Consider the following 22678-nt stretch of genomic DNA (forward strand, 5'->3'; position numbering starts at 1 on the left):
CCCATGAAGGGAAGACATCTCTGATCAACATTAGCAGAAAACTACGTTCTCTCATAAAAACATCCAAGGCAAACTTTGAGAGAAAAATCGCTAAGGACACTAAAGATAACCACAAAGCCTTCTTCAGCTATGTTAGAAACCTGGCGGAAACCCTCAGATATGCTCAGAGTTGGTTCACAACAACAAAAAATACACTGAACCCACAGATATTGCTAACATTCTGGCTGACAGGTTCAGTGCAAATTTCTCCCCTCCTTCACCCCCAAAAGAAGAAATACTTATCCCAGCTGAATGTAATCTCCCTGTCATCTCAGATGTCCAAGTGAGAACCGCCCTAAACAAAGCAAAAAACACAGCATCAATGGGACCTGACGGTATCCCGGGGTGTGTGTTACGTGACGGTATCCCGGGGTGTGTGTTACGTGAACTCCAAGAGGAGCTAAACCCACACATAAAAATGCTATTTAACCTTAGCCTTACTTCGGGATATGTACCTGAACACTGGCGTACAGCAACAGTGGTCCCACTCCACAAGGGGGGTGCCTCTACAGACCCTGGAAACTACTGCCCCATAAGCTTAACTAGCCTGGTCTGCAAAGCTATGGAAAGAATCATTATGGAACTCATAAACAGAGACATAGGGGACCTATAGACACTTGACCCCACCCAGTTCGGCTTTGTAAAGGGCAGATCCTGCCTTTTAAACCTGGTTGACTTTTTCGAAACAGTCACTAGAGCCATTGATGAGGGCAAAGCAATCCATACAGCATACCTGGACTTGGCTAAGGCCTTCGACACAATACCCCACTCAGGCATCATAGATAAGCTAAACAGCTTAAAAGTAAACCCTTATGTCACTAGATGGGTTGCAAACTGGCTAAAGGACAGAACCCATAAAGTTAAAATCACTGGAGCAATGTCAGACTCAAAGCCAGTCATAAGTGGTGTCCCACAGGGATCTGTCCTGGGACCCCTCTTGTTCGGCACTTATTTCTCAGATGTTAAAGCAAACATGGGAGGGCTGTGGCTGACAAAGTTCGCAGATGACTGCAAACTAGGCGCCATAGTCGATACACCAGCAGACACACACATCCTACAAAAAGGCCTCACTGAAACGGACAACTGGTGCCGTAGTCACAGCCTTAAACTAAATGCCAAAAAATGTATAGTCATCCCTTTTGGAAAAAACAAAGTACCCACAAATTATCACATAGACAGCAACCCACTGAGTACGGAAAAAGTAATCAGAGACCTAGGGACCCAAGTAGACAGTGACCTCTCATTTGACACCCACGTTGCCAAAGTGGTTAAAAAAACATTTTACCTTGCACACCTCATCATGAAGGGATTCACATCCAGATCCAAGGATGTCATTGTACCCCTATATTCCTCCCTCATCAGACCCATGATTGAGTACAATGCCCCATTTGGTATGTACCTCACCCGGCATTTGCAACAGCTGGAGAGACCACAAAAGTACATCACCAAAAGGATCAAGGGTCTCCAACGTATGTCTTATTCTGCAAGACTAAAGAAACTTCAGCTCTATTCAGTAGCATACCGCTTGCTCAGAGGTGATCTCTGCCTGACGTACAAGGCCATGTCCAATCAGGATCTGATGGACATGCTCCACCTCAAAAAATCCAAATCCATCAGGACCACGAGAGCTAAAGACTTAAACCTCGGCACAAGTATGAATAGGACATGCTGGAGGGATAGATTAATAACCCTGAGGCTTCCCATGCTTTGGAACAGGATCCCAGTTCATATTAGGCAGAGCCCCTCACTGACTCTCTTCAAGAGAAATCTTGATGAGTGGATGGGAGATCGTAAGTTTACCCCAGGGGTCACATCTGTGTCACTGCTAGACAGGGGCACAGTAAACTAATTCTATTATATAACGGGACCTTCATTGTGTCACTACTAGACAGAGGCACAGTATTCTAGATTTATTCTGTACATTTTTGTACCATTTCATGGGGTGGCAAAAGCCACATCACTATGGCTAGGCTTACAAATGCCCCAGGGCAGATAGCCTAGTACTATACTATGAAACTATGGAACAAGTACAAACATAGGCTTTTAAGCCAGCAAGTTGAAAGAGATGGAAAACTGCCCAAATGGACAAATAAACTACAATTTCTGGCCAAAACTCACTCTTCCCATTGAGGATAGGCTACCTAGTGCTTACCACTCTCACTGATAAGCTAGAAGGCTTCCCTCCAACACAGAAAGACTTGGGGGACTCAGAAGCTTACTAACAATCCTGGATACAGCAACTCGGTAACCGGACTAGGCTAGTTATAGGAAAGGCGGGAAACAGGCACAAGTGCAGCTTTCAAACCAGAAAGTTGAAAGAGATGGAAAAAACTGCTCAAACAGCCAATACCTACAATTTCTGGGCCAGGGACCACTCCTCTTGTGGTAGACAGGCTACCTGATGCTTACCATTCCCACTGATAAGCTAGAGGTCTTCCCTCCAACACGGAAAGGCTTGGGGGGCTCAGAAGCTTACAAAGAGTCCTGGATACAGCAAATCTGTACCTGGACTAGACTAGTAACAGGAAAGGCAGGAAATGAGCGCAAACACAGGCTTTTAAATCAGAAGGTTGAAAGAGATGGAAAAGCTTCCCAAACGGCCAATAAACTATAATTTCTGGGCCAGAAACTACTCCTCCTGTGACAGATAGGTTACCTAGTGCTAGTGCTTACCACTCCCACTGATAAGCTAGAAGGCTTCTCTCCAACACAGAAGGGCTTGGGGGGGGGGGGGCTCAGATGCTTACCAACAGTCCTGGATACAGCAAATCTGTACATGGACTACACTAGTTATAGGAAAGGCAGGGACCAAACACAAAACGGGCTTTTTAACTAGAAAGTAGAAAGAGATGGAAAAACTGCCCAAACAGCCAATGAACTACAATTGCAGGTCCAAAACCCACTCTTCCCGTGGTAGATAGGCTACCTAGTGCTTACCACTCCCACTGATAAGCTAGAAGGCTTCCCTCCAACACAGAAAGGTTTGGGGGGCTCAGAAGCTTACCAACAGTCCTGAATACACAGCAAGTCTTTATCTGGACTTGACTGGTTACAGGAAAGGCAGGAAACAAGCTTAGAATTTTTTTTTTGTTACAGAAAAGCAGCTAAAACAGCAGTAAATACAATTCAAATTGTAGTGCAGGCCAGCACACCAGAGTGTGTAGCAACAATACGGCAAATACAGTTCAAATAAATGCAATTAAATTAACAAATGACTAAAAAACAAGTGCAGAAGGCAGTAAATTAGAAGGCTACTAACAAGCAATAATAAGTGCAGAGTAAGAGTGACTGGACAGATAACAGCACGCAGAAGAGCAACTAAGACAGATACAGTAAGAGCAGCTGAATAAAAAAAAATATATATATATCATACATAAAAATTTTTTTTTTTTTTTTTTTTTTTTGAGGGAGGGAACAGAGCAGGATTAAGAGGCCACAGGGGTTGTCCATCCCAAATGCTCTCCTTGTACACAGTAGGAGAGCCTGAAATCAGAATAGGATCTCACTGCACTAAGTTGAGTGAGCAAATGAGATGTGCCCAGAAGGAGCATCCAAATACAAATCTACAAGAGGGGCGGGCAATTTCAAAGCCACCAACATTAACACCAAAACAAGAACACGGAGGGTGGGTGGGGAACTAACTGTAAGGAGACCGCCACAACTTCAGTTGAGTTAATATTCAGTGAAAAATACAAATAAATAAATTGAATACAGTACTATATGCTAAAGAGCAGATAAAAGTGTACTTAATTTCACTTGTACGTCCAGCTGATTTCAGGTAGATGTTAGCCGGCCAAAGCTCTGATATTAAGCAGAGATAACTCAAAATGTTACTCAATGAAAGTGAATATTCCTACATATACACACCAAATATAAGATCACACAAACTCAAAGAGAAGATAAACAGCATAAGGAAACCCTAGCACTTTCTTTCTCTTCCCCATATCTAGCTGCCATGACAGAACACTGGAAATCTTTTAGGTCTGACCTCCTGAGTGCAGATCACCAGTCTGGTGACTGGTGACCAACAGTGGGGTTCCTTCTGTTAAACATTTTCTGCATCCTACACTGCTAGTCTTTCAGCTTAGTTGCAAAGACTCCTAAATAATTAAACTTTCTCAACAGCAAATTTATATGGATCCATTCATGGCATCAATAATCACTAAATAAAAATGAGAATTTCTTGAGGAATAGAAAGTACAGCCCCATTATGGAAAGGCACTCCACTATCTCTCAGTCTGATTAATTTCCATATGATCCACTTACCAGCCTAGCATGACACTGCTGTCTTTAATTATTTCAGCTGGTTTGCTCTTCAGGAAAGCCAAGAGACCACCTAGGTCATTAGATTTTTCTTACCTCTCAAACAGAAGCATCTGCATTTTCAAATCTAATAAGCTTTTATCTTATTAAACTTGACAAGTACAGCAAACTGGCACTGTCCCCATCTATTTACATTTAATTATTCACCTTCTACATTACTTAACTCATCCAGACTCAGGCATAACCACTCACAGTTCCCCGCACTGAGACCACCATATCCAACATGTCATACCTTACATTACCTAAAATGTTCTTGCCCATCCCTCCTCAGCTGTATTAGACAGTAAATTAACTAACTTCTCAGTCTCTCCATACAATACTCTATAAAATGCACCCATTTCCATTGCAATAGTTTTGTCACAATATTTTTCAACCATAGTAGTCACAATGACCAATTTCCCATGTCCAGCCACACAATATACATTTACAAACATGATAAATAACATTCCAAATTTTAGATGACCTGCAATTTGGTTACAGAAATAGAATGTGCACATTAAAAGTTCCCTCTATAGTGATTATACATCATACAATATAATAACCAGTTTACAGCATTTTACCCTATTCATGCATTTGTTTTATGAACACTTTTCTGATGCAAAGTAACTGCTTCACCAACTTATTTTTTTCATATAGAACTTTTATTGATTTTCAATACAAATACTTACACAAAACAATTGCAGAAAAAGAATGACATTCAGATACAAGATAACAGATGAATACAATATATACAAAAGTGCTGCATGGGGATATACCCCTGAGTTGCCAAAAGTGACAGACACAAATGCAAGCAGGTCAAAATTATAACTGAGCTCAAAGTATTATCATTTATATAACATCTAAGGAAGGGAAAAGAGTAAGGGAAATTAGTCGAAAAACTGAGCCACACAACAGATGGGCAGTGGAAAAGGAGAGGAGAGAAGTCGAGGAAAACAAATATGGTAGGGTCCTTTAAGTTTGAACCCTCCCAGTTAAATAGGATGCTAATTATCAGATAGTAGTTTAAATAAGGTATTCCAGAACTTCTGAAAATAAATGCATTTCTGGGGAGTTAACAGTTTTTGCAAAGTAATATATTTGATTGCCATGTTCCTGAAACCGTTCCATGAAAACTACAATCCAACCAAGTTTTGGTGACGCAGAGTTTGACAAGAAGACAGAGGGTGATTAAAATGTGATATTTTAATTTTGAGATACTAATGTCTGTGATATATAACACTGCCATTTCTCAAGAAAGGGTTGATTTGTGATGACCCATTTTGTCAAGTCTCACCTTAAGAGAACACCAAATACTGTGGGAGTATCTACAAAACCAAATTATATGTAGGATGTCCACCTGGGGGTAAGAACAGCATGGGCATGCAGTTGAGACATTCGGATTAAATTTATTTAGGTGGACAGGTGTGACATATAGGTTATTGGTAATCATAGATTATGTATAAATAAGTTTTTTTAAAAGGGGAGAAAGAAAGAGTAGATTTAATGGCAGAAACTTTCTGTTCCTTAGAAATATTCAGACCATGTTGATTCCAGTAGTTCGCGAATAGAAAATACTAATCACTTTATAGGCAAGGGATACAATGCTCTTATTGCTGATTAAAATTTCCATTAATTTAGAGACCTGATTGAGAGCTGGACCATCTACATTGAAATCAAAAGGGAGAGTGGCAATAAGTTCCCTTATTTGTCGCAGAATTATAGTGTATTTTTTAGAAAAGTTTAGAACTTTCTGTAGATTTGTGAGTGATGAATCTCTATGTTTATGGATATCCCATAATGTGTATTCTTTGATTAGCGGGTAGTCATTCAGGTTAATCATGTTCCTATTCAGCTGGAGATGAGAGTTTAGATGTACAGGCTGGAGTAACATAAGGGCTTTCTCCAGATTCGGGGATTTAAATAGTCCGTGAAAAGATTTGATTTTTTTCCTTTAAGATATGATGCAGCTTTAATTTTTTTTAAGGACTATTGGGTCAATGAAGAGAAGAGCTTTGGGGTTAAAGTTGTTTTTTAAGGAGTGATTAAACCACATTTTAATCCAAAGGGGGTCCTTATTTGATTGCTAGGCCTGATGTTAGCAATTTTAGTCTGCTAGTGTGTAAAACTCTATAATACAGTTGTAGGTCTGGCAAACCAAGACCTCCTCTATCTTTTGGGAAGGTAAGTCTTTGATAAGACATCCTTACTGACTTTAGTTAGATACCAGATGAACTTCGCAAAAGCTTTGTGAATTTTAGAGAAAATTATTTTGGGGATGAAGGATAGAGATGCATGAAAGTGATAGAGAATTTTAGGGAGAATGTTCATCTTAATAATGGAGGTTTTGGATAGCAAAGGAAGTTTCATCTGTTGCCATCTAGACATGTCTTGGGATAGTGTTGTCCATAATTTTGTTAGGTTGGAGTGTAATACAGAAGGTGAAGAGTGGTCATAGCAAACCCCTAAATATTTAAAGGAGTATACCATATGAAAGGGAGTCTGGAAAGAGGTATCCTCTATGAGCTACAGGGTTAATTGGGAAAATACAGGATTTGTCTTGATTAACTTTATAATCCCTTATATGTTCAAATGCATTCAATGTGGTGATTATTTTTTTGGTTTCTGATAGGGGATGTTCAAAATAAAGATTCAGGTCATCCGCAAATGCAGTCAGACTAATTTTTCAATCTAGAATTTTGGGGATTGAGTGGCGTGTTTTTTGTAATAGTGATAAGAAAAATAGTTCTAGGTATAAATTAAAGAGAAGGGGAGAAAGGGGACACCCTTGCCTGGTTCCATTTGAGATTTTTATCGGTTGTGACAATTTTTTATTGATAAACAAGCATGTATAAGAGCTGTTATATAAAGATTTGATAATATTAATGAACTCAATGGGTATATCATAGTGGGATAGCACTGACAACAGAAAGTTCCAATTAACCCTATCAAATGCTTTAGATGCATCCAGAATCATGGCATATCTAGGATTTATGTCTTTTTTGGTAATATTGAGCATGGTTTCCATTGATAAAGTGTAATCCTGGGTGTGTCAATTGGACATGAAACCTGCTTGTTCTTCAGAGATAAGGAAGGGGATTACCTTTTTAAGCCTTTCAGCTAAAACGGATGATAAAATTTTTATATCAATATTCATTAACACGATTGGACCGTAATTGTTAGGATTCGCTTTGTCTAAGTTATTTTTGGGGATTAGGATGGTCTTAGAGTGATCGGTATAGAGGTCCAAAATTCCACTAATAGATACACTATTAAATAGCTTGAGTAAAATGGGAGCTAGGGCATCTTTAAAGGTTTTATAGAAGTCAGGGGAATATCCATCTGGGCCTGGAGCTTTCCCTGACTTGAGATTTCCAATGTTTTTTACCATTTCTATTTGACTCAATGGGGCAGATAGAACTCCTTTCTGTTCTTCGTTTAGCTTTGGTAATGTGATGTTGTTAAGATAGTCATTTATTTATGAAGTTGGGGGTTTGGTGTTCATAGCTAGCATATATTCCAGAGTACATTTGGTAAAATAAGTTTATAATTTGGGCGTCCGATTTGTAAAGTTTACCTTGGTATTTAATCAGAGCTATCCTGGGTGAGGTCTGTTTGTTATCAATTAGTCTAGCTAGTGCCTTAGAGGGAGTTTGTATCCATTCAGAATATTTAGTAATAAACCTTAGTTCTTGCAGGGAGTAATTAGATTGATGGAGATAGAATAATTCCCTTTGTTTACCTATCATCTCATTTTCTATTAGAGAAGAATGATTTGATTGAAGTTTCTCATCTAGTTCTCCGATTTTGGCCTAGAGACAGATTAAGGTATGAGGATTTTTGAATAAATAATCCTCTAAGTGTAGCTTTACACGCTGCCCATTGGATGTCATATGGGATATTTGAGTTCCAAGGATCATTGGTAAAGTCCAATAGGGCTTGGGCTACCTTGGTCTTTTGCTGTGGGGTTAAGTAAAATATTGTTATTAAGAGACCAATTACAGCTGTTATGTTGAAGCGAGCTTTGAGTAAGGTTTATCAATAGGGTGATTTTAGAGTGATCCGAAAAAACCTTGGCTGACCTATACATTTTAATTGCCAATTTGTTAGTACTTCTGATATTAGAAAGCAATGTATGCATGACCATGAGTTATGGCACCTGGAGAAGTATGTGTAATTATTGTTGATTTGAGAGTCGTCACCAAAGGATATAGGGTCAACTAGTCCAAAATCCAAGATAAGATCCAACAAGGCAAGGGAGGCTTGTGAGTTGTATAGATTGGTTTTGTTAGAGCGGTCAATACTAGGGTCAATTACTGCATTCCAATCTCCCCCCAGGATGAAATGGTGATTTGGGAAATTTAATAGAATATTGTAAATTTTTATTATAAATTGCTGTTGACCTGAGCATGGACCATACAGGTTTAGGAACACTAATGGTTTGGGTCAGCAGTCGGATTAGGCACATGAAGTAGCACCATCTCCCCCTCCTGGTCTGTACCTTTGTCAATCATACTGGGTTTAAATAAAGTTTTAATAATAATTGCCAGCCCTTTCGAATTAGCTATCAATTTCCTTTTCTTCTCATTTATCCAGTCATCGTCTACCAAATGTCATTCTTGAATAAAGCAGATAGCTTCTGATTTTAAAAGAAGATGCATTAGAAGACTTATTTTATTTTTTTCCTGAAGCCCTCAAACATTCCAGGAAATTAATTTCCACTCTTTATGCATATTTAAGCGAGGTTCTATTTAACCTGATAATACATAAATGATAGGTAATGAGGGGGATAACAGACATGTGGCTCACAAATTATATTAAAATTAAGTAAGCATGTAGAATCAAACAAAAAAGCAGCACTAAACTCTCTCAAAATTACCCTTGTGCCTACCCACTTATCCCCTGATTTTGAGAGAGAAAAAAGGGAAGAAAAAGAAGTTAAGTATGTCCTTAGAAATGTTAGGGAGTTAACATAAAAATAACCATATTTACATACTATTCTCGGCTTGGCTTGGGAGGGCCTTCTTTGTGGAGTCTGCATGTCCTCCCCGCGGTTGGGTAGCGTTCAAAAGACATGCGTGCCTTCGCTGAAGGTTGCACGTTGAGCTGGCACCTCGGCATTTCGTAAAAATCTACTGCCAATCATTTGCAGACCAGAGTTTTTCTGTGGCGACCCCTTACAGGGAAAAAGCCAAAAGACATACTATGTACAATAATAATAAGACTATTCCAAAATAACGTCATCAAGAACCCTTCTTAACATATCCACATGACTCTTGACTAGAAGAAAATACCAATACTGAAGGGTAAAGTTTAAGAGAAAAGAATCTAGGTATAGTATTTTGACAACTTGTGTAATATGGTATAATATTGTAAAAATGAGTGTAATCAAATCACAGAAGTACACCATTTAGATACATTTTATACCCTATTAGTTTTTAAATTTACCATTCATTGTATAAAGCACTGAAGACTTGTACAATCCTCCACATAAATACCCACAGTAGGGCGATTCATAGATTGACAACAGACATGTAACCCATACATTTGTTAACCTTGATAGTAGAAGAAAACCTTATAAAGCAGATAGTGCCAGAATTTCTAAGTCATGCGTTGTCATCCAGAGCCTACAATTGGATAGGTCTAAATAATCATATTTCTCTAAAGGCATGGATTTACACCATATCAAAAGCAGTGTAGGTTAAGAACACTATAGGAAGCCGTCCTAAGGGAAGTTATCTTCCAAAAATACATACCAAAGTTTTCATCATCATAAACAACAAACAGTTTGTGTTGAGATCAGTATCACAAAGTTGTACAGGATTCTCAAAGCCAAGGTCCTTGTTAACCAAAAATATATTGCATCAAAAATACAGTAAACCCCTGTAGGAGATTATGTAGTCGCAAACTTCTCGTATGCATAAGAAAGCTTGTCTGCGCTGTAAGCGCTGTCCAGACAGCTTGTCCTTCTAACAGACTACACTAAAGTGTGACACGAGTACCTGTATTTGCATAATTTGCATAGCCCCTTGCACTTTGTATTCATACTGACCAAAATTGACAGTTAACACATCCAAAGTTTCCCCATTAAAGAAGTTAACAATATTCTAATCTAAATGGTGAAACATATGCAAACATTTCTATGTAAATACACTATAGTGAGATGTCGAGCTAAAACGCTTTGAAAGATTGCAGTCTCATTTCTCAACATCACAATATTAAGCTGGAGTCTCTAATTATTTACAAGCTTCAGACCACCAATCAACAACTTCAAAGAGCTCTAGCAAAATACACACATACTGGGATGCATAATAAGTAATAGTCTATTGAGTTTTCACTCAAAAATCCATCTTCTGTAAGTTGCATGAGGGACTGATTTTTGAAGGCCGACCAGATCAGACAAACCTGAATGCATAAGTTCCTATTATAGAGAGCGAAATTTCACCAGATCAATATGAAGATGTATGTGGTTCGTGGCAATACACTAAGCCATTCTTCAACACAACTTTGGTATCCAAGCTAAGCTGGCTACATGACATATCTGCGGACCTCCAATAGAACTAAAATAGAGCTGAGCACTTAAAAGATCTGATATTAAAAAGTTGCACAAAACACAATTTCCCTAAATAATTACACTACTTAGCTGTTACAACAGAGAAATAAACTAGAACACTTAAATGTAGGGAATTTACTTAGTTGTCATATAAGTTGGAGCCTCAATGCACTGTTACTGTAAATAGTGGTTTTGACATTATATATTTCAGGGAGAAACTTTTCCTGATAAATCATTACTAAGCTGATGATTAATGCCATTAAAAAAATGATGTACAATTTATTTGCAGACTTCATATCCTTCAGAAAATATATGGTACTAGCATAATGAGTAAAAGAAATGATTGAAATATTTGGATCAAACCATATCAAGCTCTGAGTAAGCTTACTTTTTTTTTTCTATACCAGGAAATGTAGTTGTATGCGTCGGTGAATATATATGTTAATAGAACTGGTAGATAAATATTTGACTATGTGTTAGATGGAGGTGAACTTGACAGGAACTTACCAGCCACCTCCTGAACACAAAAAAAACAGGTTTACTCTGGGGCATTGAAATCAGCGGCCATCACCATGAATGTCTTGTAAAGCAAAGTGTTGGATTAATACTGGTGCTACAGATGTGAGTTCTAAATTATGAACAGCATAGTACACTAAAGCCACAAAGTGTGATGCTTGTAAGCACTCAGGACAGCATACACAAACCCTTGTTCACACTATGAGCTATGGACCTAAACTTCACATTACTCACCAGTGCACTTCACAAAAATATAGTGATTTGTAGCCACATGTGAAATATGTTCTCATCTGAATCGATGCCGCATAGATTGCTAATTACTTTTGTCTGAAAAGGGCGAACCACTACTTTAAATGGCAAACTGTGTATTAACAAAAAAGAAAAACAGAGCTGATTTTCAGTATGAACTGGTAAATGAACACAGGGAGTCACAGCATCTTTGCTTATTGCGACTTTTAAAGATTATGCTGTTTGCTATTTCAGTAACACACAACTTATGTACTTAAAGGAATGCATGATTATGTACTGTGTAGTATATCCCCAGTTGGACAATAGTGTGAAAAATAATCAATGAAATAGACTTTAAATGAACAGCAACAAAATATTTTTCATGGGGGGGGGGGGTAAACCCTTTGCACCCACAACACTCCCTAAATTCTAAACACCGGGTCAATGTCAATTCTTCGAATTCTTAAAATGTCAAACGTTATATGGTCGAGACTATATGTTCGACATTTCAAGTGTTCAAAGGTTAACTTTTAATCTAGCTGTACGGTGCAGAATGGGAGAATTTCCCTTTTCTGCACTGAACTGTGGTCTCGGAGGTGGTATATTTAAGTAGGGGGGGGGGGGTGCAGGCTGGCTTGCACCCCTGCTCGCACTGTTAGTGTATGTTTTTCTTTTTTCTTTTTTATTGAATATTCAAACTTCCAAATATCACACAGATGGTCTTGACCATATGGTATTCGACATTTTGGAAGTTCGAATATTTGACATAGACCTTAAACACCAATTCCATGCTCACATAATCATGATGAAGGAACCGCTCAAATAAAGCTGGTTTCAGCAAAATCTCACTTGCACTGCTAAAAATCAAAGAAACAGCAGTCAAAATATACTTGTATTCCACTTTAGTGTGCCCTACAACTATGAACTGCAACCTGCTTTCAGGGGAGCTTATTTGCATCTCATGTATCTTCATCATCTCATGTATCTTCATCACCTGCATATCATCGCACAGTAATTCGCATATACTATGGATTACAACATTTTAGCTGTTTACCTTGCAACGGTGCACTGTGTCTTGAGCAACTGTACCATAAAAAAAAAAAAAAAAAAAACACCTGGCCTTAGAGTTTATGCCTTGCATGATTGTCTTCTATAAGACAGTGCTGTATGAAGCTTAAAAAGCGAACCAGTCTTAGGCAAAATAACTACTGAGAAAACCTGAAATTTTTTTTTCTTTTCTTTTTGAACATCATGTTGACGACAAGCAGCAGGGCTTGACGATCATCTCCTAACGGCAATTGGAGACAGGACCGGTGCATCTCAGGCTGGCTGGGCTAGTAGGAAGTTACGGCGAGTGTTATTAGTGTTCCAGCACCTAGTAAAACTGGACGATGTTACAAGAAGTATATGTCCCACTGTGTTCCTTAACTTGGCAACTTCGTTCCTATGGATCTGGATTTAAATGCAAATTCAGGCCAAGATAGATATGAAGATTAGTTTGAATGAGAAGACGCCCTCCAGAAAAAAGGTCAGTTTGGTACCTGAAAGCTTAATACACATTCCGGTTAGCAAAATTTGAAGAAAAGCTTGTTTTCATGCCTCCAGAGACTTTCCAAAACATTTCAGGAAAATAAGATGGGCTTCCTTGGGTGAAGACATGGTGAATTTAGTTTCATTATAGTAAAATGACAAGCTGTTGCAGAAATGCATTTGAAATTTGACATTGCGCTTGATAAGATCTGTGCAGAATGGAGAAAGTTTGCGACGTTTCTCTAAGTTCTTAGGAGAAACTTGAGATTTTGTAAGTGTTCCATGTGAAATGCTTTTGATTTTTTGTAGGCAGAAAGGATGGTTTGCGCATCTTGATAACTTAAGAACTTTACATATATGGATCTTGGCAGTGTAGTGTTTTGATTTCTGTATAGTGCTCAATGTGCCCTCTCAAGTATGCAATCAGTCGGTAAGTCACTTGGCGGTAGTAATGTTTTGAACATTTGTTTAAGAGTAGAAAGTAACTGATTGTGTTCATATTTTTCTGGCAAACCTCTAATGATGAGATTGTTCCATCTGCTTCTTGCCTCTAGATCCAGGATTTTTACTTGCAGTTCAGTTAGGTTTTTGTCTTTGGATAACAGTTCGGATTTTAGATTAGCAATTTCCAACTCATTGGATTTGGATACATCTTCCACAAGGTCCACTCTTGCAGCTATTTGACTAATTGTACTACCAAAGGTGTTCAGTTGTTCTGAGAATCCTTGAACAGCAGTTTGTAACGGTAAAAGGGCACTTTTCAGGTCTTCCATGTGTATGGTGCATTCAGCCTTTTGTTTGGGAGTGTCTTTTATCTGTTCTTGTTGTATCTTAATAGCTTTCTGTCTTTTTGTTGTAACGTCTTTTTCAGGAGATGCAATAGCTGACAGTTTTGTTTTAGATGTTTGAGTATCCATTCCGTCTACTTCCTTAGGCATTTTAGTATTTTGATCTTACTTAGTTTTTCCTCGTGCAGTCGCTGTCTGTTGCTAAGGTGCTGAAGCCTCCAGGCCTCTAATCTCCATGTGGAAATGTGTTTTGCTGGCTGGCAGAGGATAAATTATATGCTTGAATGATGTATTTGTGGATTTTACCAATCAGATAAATTCAGTGGCTGTGCATACACTGCTCTTCTGTAGAAGGTTTTTGCAGTCTAGATTTCTGGCTATTGTAGAGTTTGACTGAATTTGTAACCAAGCCTTGTGGAGAGGGTGCTACTCAGATGACCACCATCTTGGAATCACCTGCTTCACCAACTTAAAATTTCCATTAGTACATGATACTGCAAGCAAGAGAACAAAGAAAAGTATTTCATCTAATCACAACTGCTAGCAATTCAACATAACTTTATATAAGCTGTTCTAATTTATGTATAATAAACAATTTGTCTTGATACCATGTCACAGGGCTGCTATGCATTCAAAATAAATACGAATATTTAGACGCAAGATGTCTTCTTACTTTACACTATTAATCTTCATAGTTACTCTGCTGGTCCTAATGTACAATAAAAATGGTCTTCTCTTGTAGGCCTCACTTAGCACACTAATAATCATCTTGTTTTGCAGCTGTCTTTATAATTATAATAAACTACACAATGGTATTGAATTTGTCAAATAAAAAATGGTTATATAAACAATTTCCCAAAAATATATGGGAGACTTCCATGCCTAGCTACCCTACACATCAGGTGTACAGTTAAAATAGAGTCTATTTTCTTACTTCTACAGAAACTTTCAACCACTTTGATTGCAAAATCACTTGTATGTAATAATGCTTTTAAATAATATCATTACAAAATACACTTCCAACCACATTTGCAGTTATAACAGTTCACAGTCACTGGATAATATTTATCCTCTTAAACCATTTCTCTCAGTTTTACTTCAGAACAATGCACTTTGCAGAAGTTTCGTTTAACTCTTCCTATTCCTCATTCAGTTCCACCAAACTTACTGAATTACCTGGATTTATAAGTCTCAAAAACTCAGTCTCTATTACATGAAATCATAAATACATTTGTAATCTCTTAATGCTTTGAGAACACTGGCTACATCATCAAAAATCAACATTCCTTCCATTATGAGCACCATAAATACTGCTGGGACAGTCAACTTATACTTCAATTTACATGGCATACAGCGTTGATGGCTTCAAGCAGATATCTCTACTGAAAGGTTACACTTAAGTCACGATCCACATGCACTACTCACCTCCTACATAAAAGTTTTTCACAGCTGCCAGCACATATGTTCCTTAACATACATAACTGCGCCAAAATACCCCTTAGTTTTCCACAAGCTCTCTTAAAGCATCACAGGCAGCCAGATAACTTTCTCAATTCACAGTGAAGACTCTGCAGTGATACCCACTGCACTATTTTGCTTTTGAAAAACTGCCTTAAGTTCAGTACCGTTTAACCTTCTAGCAGTCCAATGTGTCTTGATCTCCTTCTACATGCCTTATCCTCCATCTGAACTGGTTGCTGATCCATATTTTCCAGTCAACAGTCAAATCCTCTCTGTTTCAAACTTCTTGAACACCCGTTTTTCAGATGGTATCATGGTGAACTGTTTGGATTGCAAATAACTCAAAATCATCTACTCAAAGCACATCCAATCATTTAACAAACCCTTAACCATGAAATATGCTATGGTGCACATTTACTTTCTTGCATGTCCCTTATATGTTCCTTGTAACATTTCTTGTCTACCAAATGCCACTCTGGTGGCCCACATTCCTCTTGACCCTCACCATTACACCTTTCTTCCACTACATTTCCCACTAATGTTCTCTTTTTTCTGCCCTTCTGCAAGCATCAGGAATGATGATTACCAGCACTTCTGTTGAATTAACTGTCTTACCAGAAAAATAAATAACTTATTAATTGCATGACATGCAGCAAAAAAGAGATATGCCCAACATCTTCAGTCACAGCCCACTTTTTCCTAACATCTGACATTCTGATGTTCCCTACCAAGAACTCCCACTTTGTCACCCCGAAGATACCTTCTTTCATTCTCGCACCTCATTCATCCTGTTAGAAAGTTTCTGTTAATGATAAAATGTGGAGATGTTGCTGCTCTATCATGTCCACCATTTATCATCTGTTGGGCACTGGCACTCATTACTGCATAGTTACATGTCCTGCCAAATGTCACATCATTATACTATATATACCATATTTGCACCCGTGCCCTTTCCATTTACCAGCGAATCTGAGGCACTTTATCCTAACGGCTGATTTGATGTTTTGCAAGGGACACTGATACATTTTGAGGACAACAGAGTGAACGTGGAGATGCCCTGTCTCTCTATGGGAAGAACTGCTGTACATCTGAGTACCCCTAGAGACCACTGTAGTAAATACATATCACTCACAGTTAACTGTCCAAGCATTCATTAATTATGATGGAGTCAGCTTTGTCATATGTACAAGCACACGGACACATCAAACCATGAGTTGTAAGTAATTGTTCATATGTCAGAATGTGCAAGTGGCAACTCCACTCACTAAGGCTGCTTTCTGCACCTCAGTAAAGTGGAAATCATAATTAAAGGTGGCACATAAAAAATGTAAACACAATAAATAATATAAATAAAGATAAGCATAGTTACCTTGCAATTGTTCCGGTCATATATGACATTGCCAGGGTCTGAAAAATAAATGAATCCAGTGAGATTTCATTGAGTTAAACCTTCATTACCTTGTAGAAGTCGGACAACTACTGTCACATTAACTACCAAATTCTTTAATCCATGGCAGAATGAACTCACAGGAAATTAAATGCTGCAGATAAGCATGACATTTCCTATATCTTGTTTAAAAATCCACAGTAGTCTCTAAGAAAATCAAAAACTTTATAATACGGAAGACTGCTATTTCAAAAACTACTATATAAGTGTGCAGTTAAACACAGGTTTCTTGTACTAGCTGATCATGGCGGTGAAAATACAGATTCCAATTAAAAGCATATCTAATGGTAATTAAAAGTAAATCTGTGTTTGCGATTTGTACATTTTCACTAAAATGTGCTTTCTAATTGGGGTGTGGCTAACAAGCAGCCGCCAAAGTCTTTGGGTAAGGTTGATACAAGCAGCAGACCCCAGGGGCATGAGTGCAGAGGATGGAACAGATGAGCAAACTGGTGCGACAGGACACGTGAGTGAGGATAGGAAAAGAAAAGGTGGTCCTGAAGCTGTTTAGAAAAAAAGAGTGGTCACAGTACTTATGCCTTTTGAAGAAGATAAGTATTACACAGCCATTGCTTTTGTAAGTACATTAGGGAATCACTGAAACTAAAGGATAATCTTTTCCCAAAATCAATTACTATTGGTAGGCAAGGGTTTTCCAGGGCAACAATGATTAGAGCAAGTGACTTTCTTTTAAACAGGAAGAAACGAGAAAACAACTGTGAGTGAAAAGTTATACAGAGTGGTTGCATGGGGACAGTGCAATAGACTGAATCCACTGGCAGGGGTAAGATGTGCTGACTTGGTGCTGTTCTAGATATCTGTGTGTGCATTTATTTTTGCAAGGAAAAACAATGTCACGGTTTAGTGTGATGCAGCGGTTAGAGTGATCACCTCACAGCAAAAGATTCTCTGGTTCGATTCTCGGCTGGAGCTCCTTCTGTGCTGAGTCTGCATGTCCTCTGCTTGGTCGAGTGAGTTTACAGACATGCAAGCAGGTGCAATCGTGTGTGGGTGTGCCTTCTTTGAAGGTTAGGCACCAGGTTGGCAACTCAACACAGTAAAAATTCACTGCCAATCATTAGCATATCGAAGTTCCGCTGTGGCAATCCCTAACCAGGAAAAGCCAAAAGATAGTGTGATACAAAGGACTTGGAGGTGGTAGTTGGCTCCTTGTGACTGTAATCTGTTATGGATCAGTGCTGTCTGAGTGAAAGGAGCAGGTTTCATTAGAAGGTATGAGTCAGCTGGCTATATGTAAGGAAGCTCTGCGTGAAAGGGAGCACCTTTCATTAGCAAGCATGAATCAGTTGGCTATCTATAAGGCAGCTTTTTGGAGAGATGGCAATTCCAATAGGACTAAAAGATTACCACTGCAGTGATACACTGCAGCTGAAAAGGCTGAAGTCTACTTACTCTGTTTCATCCACTTAAAATGCTGCAGCTGAAACTGCATGGCATCCCAGCACATTCATGAAGCAGATGTCATTAATGGTTTTAAGGATGCATCTTAATTTGCACACACAACAGTACAATGTAGAATTGTGAAATAAGTCAGAATGAAAGCAAGCTTGAAAATCAGGCTATTAAAAAAATAATCCCATGCTAGCCGAAACTTTACATACTGCTTCTGCTAGTTTTTTCTTTTTTGGTCCCCTTGAGACATCATGTAACTGGTCTGGTCCCTGGTGCCCCATTGTCCATGCATGGTCTAGCAGCTTTTTCTCTTAACCCACCAGTCTTACTCTAGTACTACTGAAGCTAGTCGTGGATCCTAAGGGTGACATGGGAGCTCTGCCATCTCCACTTACATCCTGAGGGGATTTTTTTTATTTACATGCCTTACCCTCTCTCCTGCCCCACTTCCCATGCTCGTTGACTACATCAAGGGCAACTCACTTCTCTGAACCACGCCTCCCCCTAAAGGGGATGAACACTCCCCCATCCTGGATGGGCACACCCATCCCTGATGCTTTGTCAGTTGCCTTAGCTACTAATCAAACCCAGGTCATCTGGGCTGTAGTTAGGGCCTTATCCCTCTATGCCATCAAAGAATCTCAAACAAAATATAAAGTTAGTAGCTATACAGATCACTACTTGTTTGGATGAGAAGTCAAGTTGTTTATTGAAGATTTCTGCAGTTTCTTTGTTTTTGTGTGTTAAAAGGATAAGAAGATTGTACTGAATTAAACTGTTTAGAAAAAAATGTGGCATGAGCCCAAAGCTGTGAGACTGCATGTATATAAAATACTTGTTTGTCAAATATTAGAAAGTATGCATAAGCTGCATGCAAAAAGTATATAAAAGAGGCGTCTACTATTATAAGTGATTGTAACGAAGAGCTGACACAATGGATGCATTGTCAATCTCACATGAAAAGAATATGGCCTTATCGGTATAGAAAGTACTAAATTAAATTAAGAAATATAGGCCATAAATTGCAAAGGTACAGAATATATTTACAACCACAAAAAAAAGTCCAGCTATCACAAAAAAAAACACAATAGAAAAGGCCAGATGAAACACCAAACACTTTTTCATAAGAAAATCAAGCAAATGCTGAAATAAATGCTCTATACTTAAATCTACTAGATTTTCACTAAGTATAGTAAACTTCATTACAAAAAAAGACATAATCCTCTGTATTTCTATTTTGTATCTTAAACAAACAAAAAACACAAAATTCACATTTTTTATATCAAAAAATGTTATTAGAATATTAGAAATCATATTTCTTGCTTAATTAACAATCCCAATGAACATTATGTTATAGCGTACAATGAACCATAGAACATGCATACAAAACTGCTTAAAAGCATATACAGAACATATATATTTGTGTGTATGTATATATATATATATATATATATATATATATATATATATATATATACACATAGATATTCCCCATAAACATTCACTTTAAACACACACCTTGTGCACATATTTTGCTACTGTTGTTAAAACCTTATCCCCCAGTAAATCATAACAAAATGACTACAAACAACTATGGCCCTTTGTTTCAAAATGGGCTTGATGGAAATATGATCGTTGAGTGCTCAAATGGACAAATAGATCAATCAAGTCCAATTATGTTGTAAATTTAACTGGCTGTAATTTTACTGATAATGAAATGCTGGTTCTCAATAAGGGTTTGAAATTTATTCTGACTACATTACCTAGGTTGTATGAATTGAAAACTGAAGTATTTAAGCTTGTTCGAAAGTTACATTTATATTATTATTTTCATGGAAAAGCACTGAAATGTAATATTGAGCGCAGTGATATTGAAACAGATGATAGTAATGACAGCTTCTACTCATGTCATTAAGAAGCAGAAATAAATGCCTATTGCAAATTAAGTACTGAGGGTATATCTCATAAATGTGATTATATTTCCCCCCTTTAAGAATGAAACACAATAATTTTCTTCCTTCTTGAATTCTGGCATTGAGAAAGAATTCAACTTATTTTACAATAATAAAGATATAAAATATAATTTAAGTAAAGAAGAATGGAAAAGTTTGAACAATCTCAGTGCTAGTAAAGAACTGTTTTTTAACCAGCTGACAAGGGTGGGGGGGGATTAGTGATTCTGCACTATACACAATATTTTAAAATGTGCTAAGAGCACTTGGAGAATGAAATGGCATATAAAAAAGTGGAACTGGAATGTTATTATAAAGGCTTAAATGAATATCAGAAGTTTCTTAATAAAGGTATTAGACTAAATTATTTCTCTCGTAAAGATGTGCAACATATATTTAATATATTAAAATAACCACAGTAACACACTGTTAACAGAAAATGTGGTATTGCTCAAGTATAAGAAACAAATAGTCACCAAAATCAGTAACGTGTGGAAAAATATTTTAGATTAATTGACGACTTGATTTTCATTTGTGAAGGAGGTCGAGATAAAGTTCCACAGTTCATCGATAGTTTGCATAGGAATAGGTTTGGTAAAAAGCTTGATGGGTTGCAACAAGGAAAGAAAGTTAAATACTTGGATGTTATGGTAGCAGGAACGCTGGATGGGAAAATTAAGACAAAAGTATATAGGAAGTTTGAAGAACATGATATTTTACATGGCAGTAGTTCCCATCCTCCCCATACTATAGATTCGATTTCATATGGGGAAATTTTAAGGATAGGGAGATTATGTAGTGATACAAAGGATCATGAAGAAGAAAGGAATAAAAAACTGTTAAAATGTTTACTGATAGAGGATATGAATGTAATAAAATAAAGGAAATAGTAAAAAGAGTGAACATTAAAGACAGAAGTAATTATTGCTTTAAATCAAGGGAAAACAATAAGATACAAAATAATACAAATATAGAGGATTATATCTGTTTTGTAATGAAGTTTTGCTGTACTTAGTGAAAAAACTAGTAGAGTTAGTTAAATATAGAGCATTTATGTAGGCATTTGCTTGGTTTTCTTTTTAAAAAAAGTTTGGTGTTTCATCTGGCCTCTTCTATCATGGCTTTTGTGGTACAGAATATATGTCTGCCTAGAAACAAACATATAAACATGATAAAAACAGGATTTTAATGTAAATATTTAGCAAAATACCAAGAGTAAAGGAAAAGTGTCTAACTATATTGATAGGAAGAGGGGAGAAAGTTGGAGCAGTAGAGGAAAAAAAAAACAATAATGGATGATTTGTGGCAGCCAGGGGATACTGGTAGGGAAAGAGGTTTACTCTAAATTCCCCATATGATTATGGCTATGGAACTCAAGAATTTTGAGACATAAGTTTCCAGCAGGATATTTTTATTTAAAGGTGATGGCTAGAACTTAGTGTGTAGCAATCAAAATACAATTTCCCTCTAACCCATAACATAATTAGAGAAGCTATATTTTTAAAGAAACATATGACAGTATTTGGGATGGGAGGGTTGTTATTTCATTAGCAGTAGTAGTTCAGGGGGAATTTACATAACATTATCTAAGATACAAGATACCTGACCAGACATAACAACTGGAGCATTCACAGAGTTCATCAAAAGGCTACAAAGCATAAAGAAAGTACAGTTGTGTACACTTACCATAAATGTAGATGTTCGAGTTTATTTGCTGTTGCAGTCACTACATTTGGGTAATCTGCTGGCAGGTTGCCCTCAGTCGGCTTGAATGACAAAGTCTTGGGTCCTGCATCGGTTCCTGTCTCCTTTTCCATGACGTCAGGTCGTCATGGGTATAAAACATGCAGCCAACGCAATTTTATTCAGTTTTTCTTGCCCCAGATGTCAGGTGCCCCCCCAAATGGGGAGCACAAAAAAAAAAAAAAAAAAAAAAAAAAAAAATATATATATATATATATATATATATATATATATATAAATAAACAGAAATATATGCAAATGGACTTTTAGCAACATAAACTTTACCTTCATCTAAAAGCAAATGCACCACAAAGGCTTTAGTATATAGTGAAGGAAAGAAAAGGTATAGAAAAGGGGGATGGCGGGTGGGTAACCTGGACTGCAACAGTGAATACACTTGAACATCTACAGTTATGGTAAGTGTACACAACTGTACTATGTTCTTCGTGTTTCACTGCTGCAGTCATTACATTTGGGTAGAATCCCAAAGTTATGGATGGGAGGATGGAACTAAACAGCATTAGGAGCGGCTATAAGGCCCTGCAGAACTGCAGCAGCAAAGCCTGCCCTGGATTTGGAAAAGAGAGGCAAATGATAATGCTTTTTTAAGGTATGAACAGAGCTCCAAGTAGCAGCCTCTAGAATGTCTTTGGTTGGAACCCCACTGAGAAAAGCTGCTTAGGTAGAGGCAGCCCTGGTGGAATGTGAC

At 37.6% G+C, this 22678-nt stretch overlaps 1 protein-coding gene across 5 annotated transcripts in view; it reads right to left on the reverse strand.

Moving 5' to 3' along the window:
• Positions 1–22678, reverse strand: part of TMBIM1 (transmembrane BAX inhibitor motif containing 1) — a 1047780-nt gene that overhangs the window by 276105 nt on the left and 748997 nt on the right. For all 5 annotated transcript variants that reach the window (XM_044075612.1, XM_044075609.1, XM_044075610.1 and 2 more), the window contains one exon: positions 16784–16821. In XM_044075612.1, coding sequence (XP_043931547.1) covers positions 16784–16821 — 38 coding nt within the window. The remainder of the gene's footprint in view (positions 1–16783; positions 16822–22678) is intronic.

This window comes from Protopterus annectens, chromosome 6.part1 (genome assembly GCF_019279795.1).
Source record: "Protopterus annectens isolate FY-2018-M chromosome 6.part1, PAN1.0, whole genome shotgun sequence".
NCBI classification, from domain to species: Eukaryota; Metazoa; Chordata; order Ceratodontiformes; family Protopteridae; genus Protopterus; species Protopterus annectens.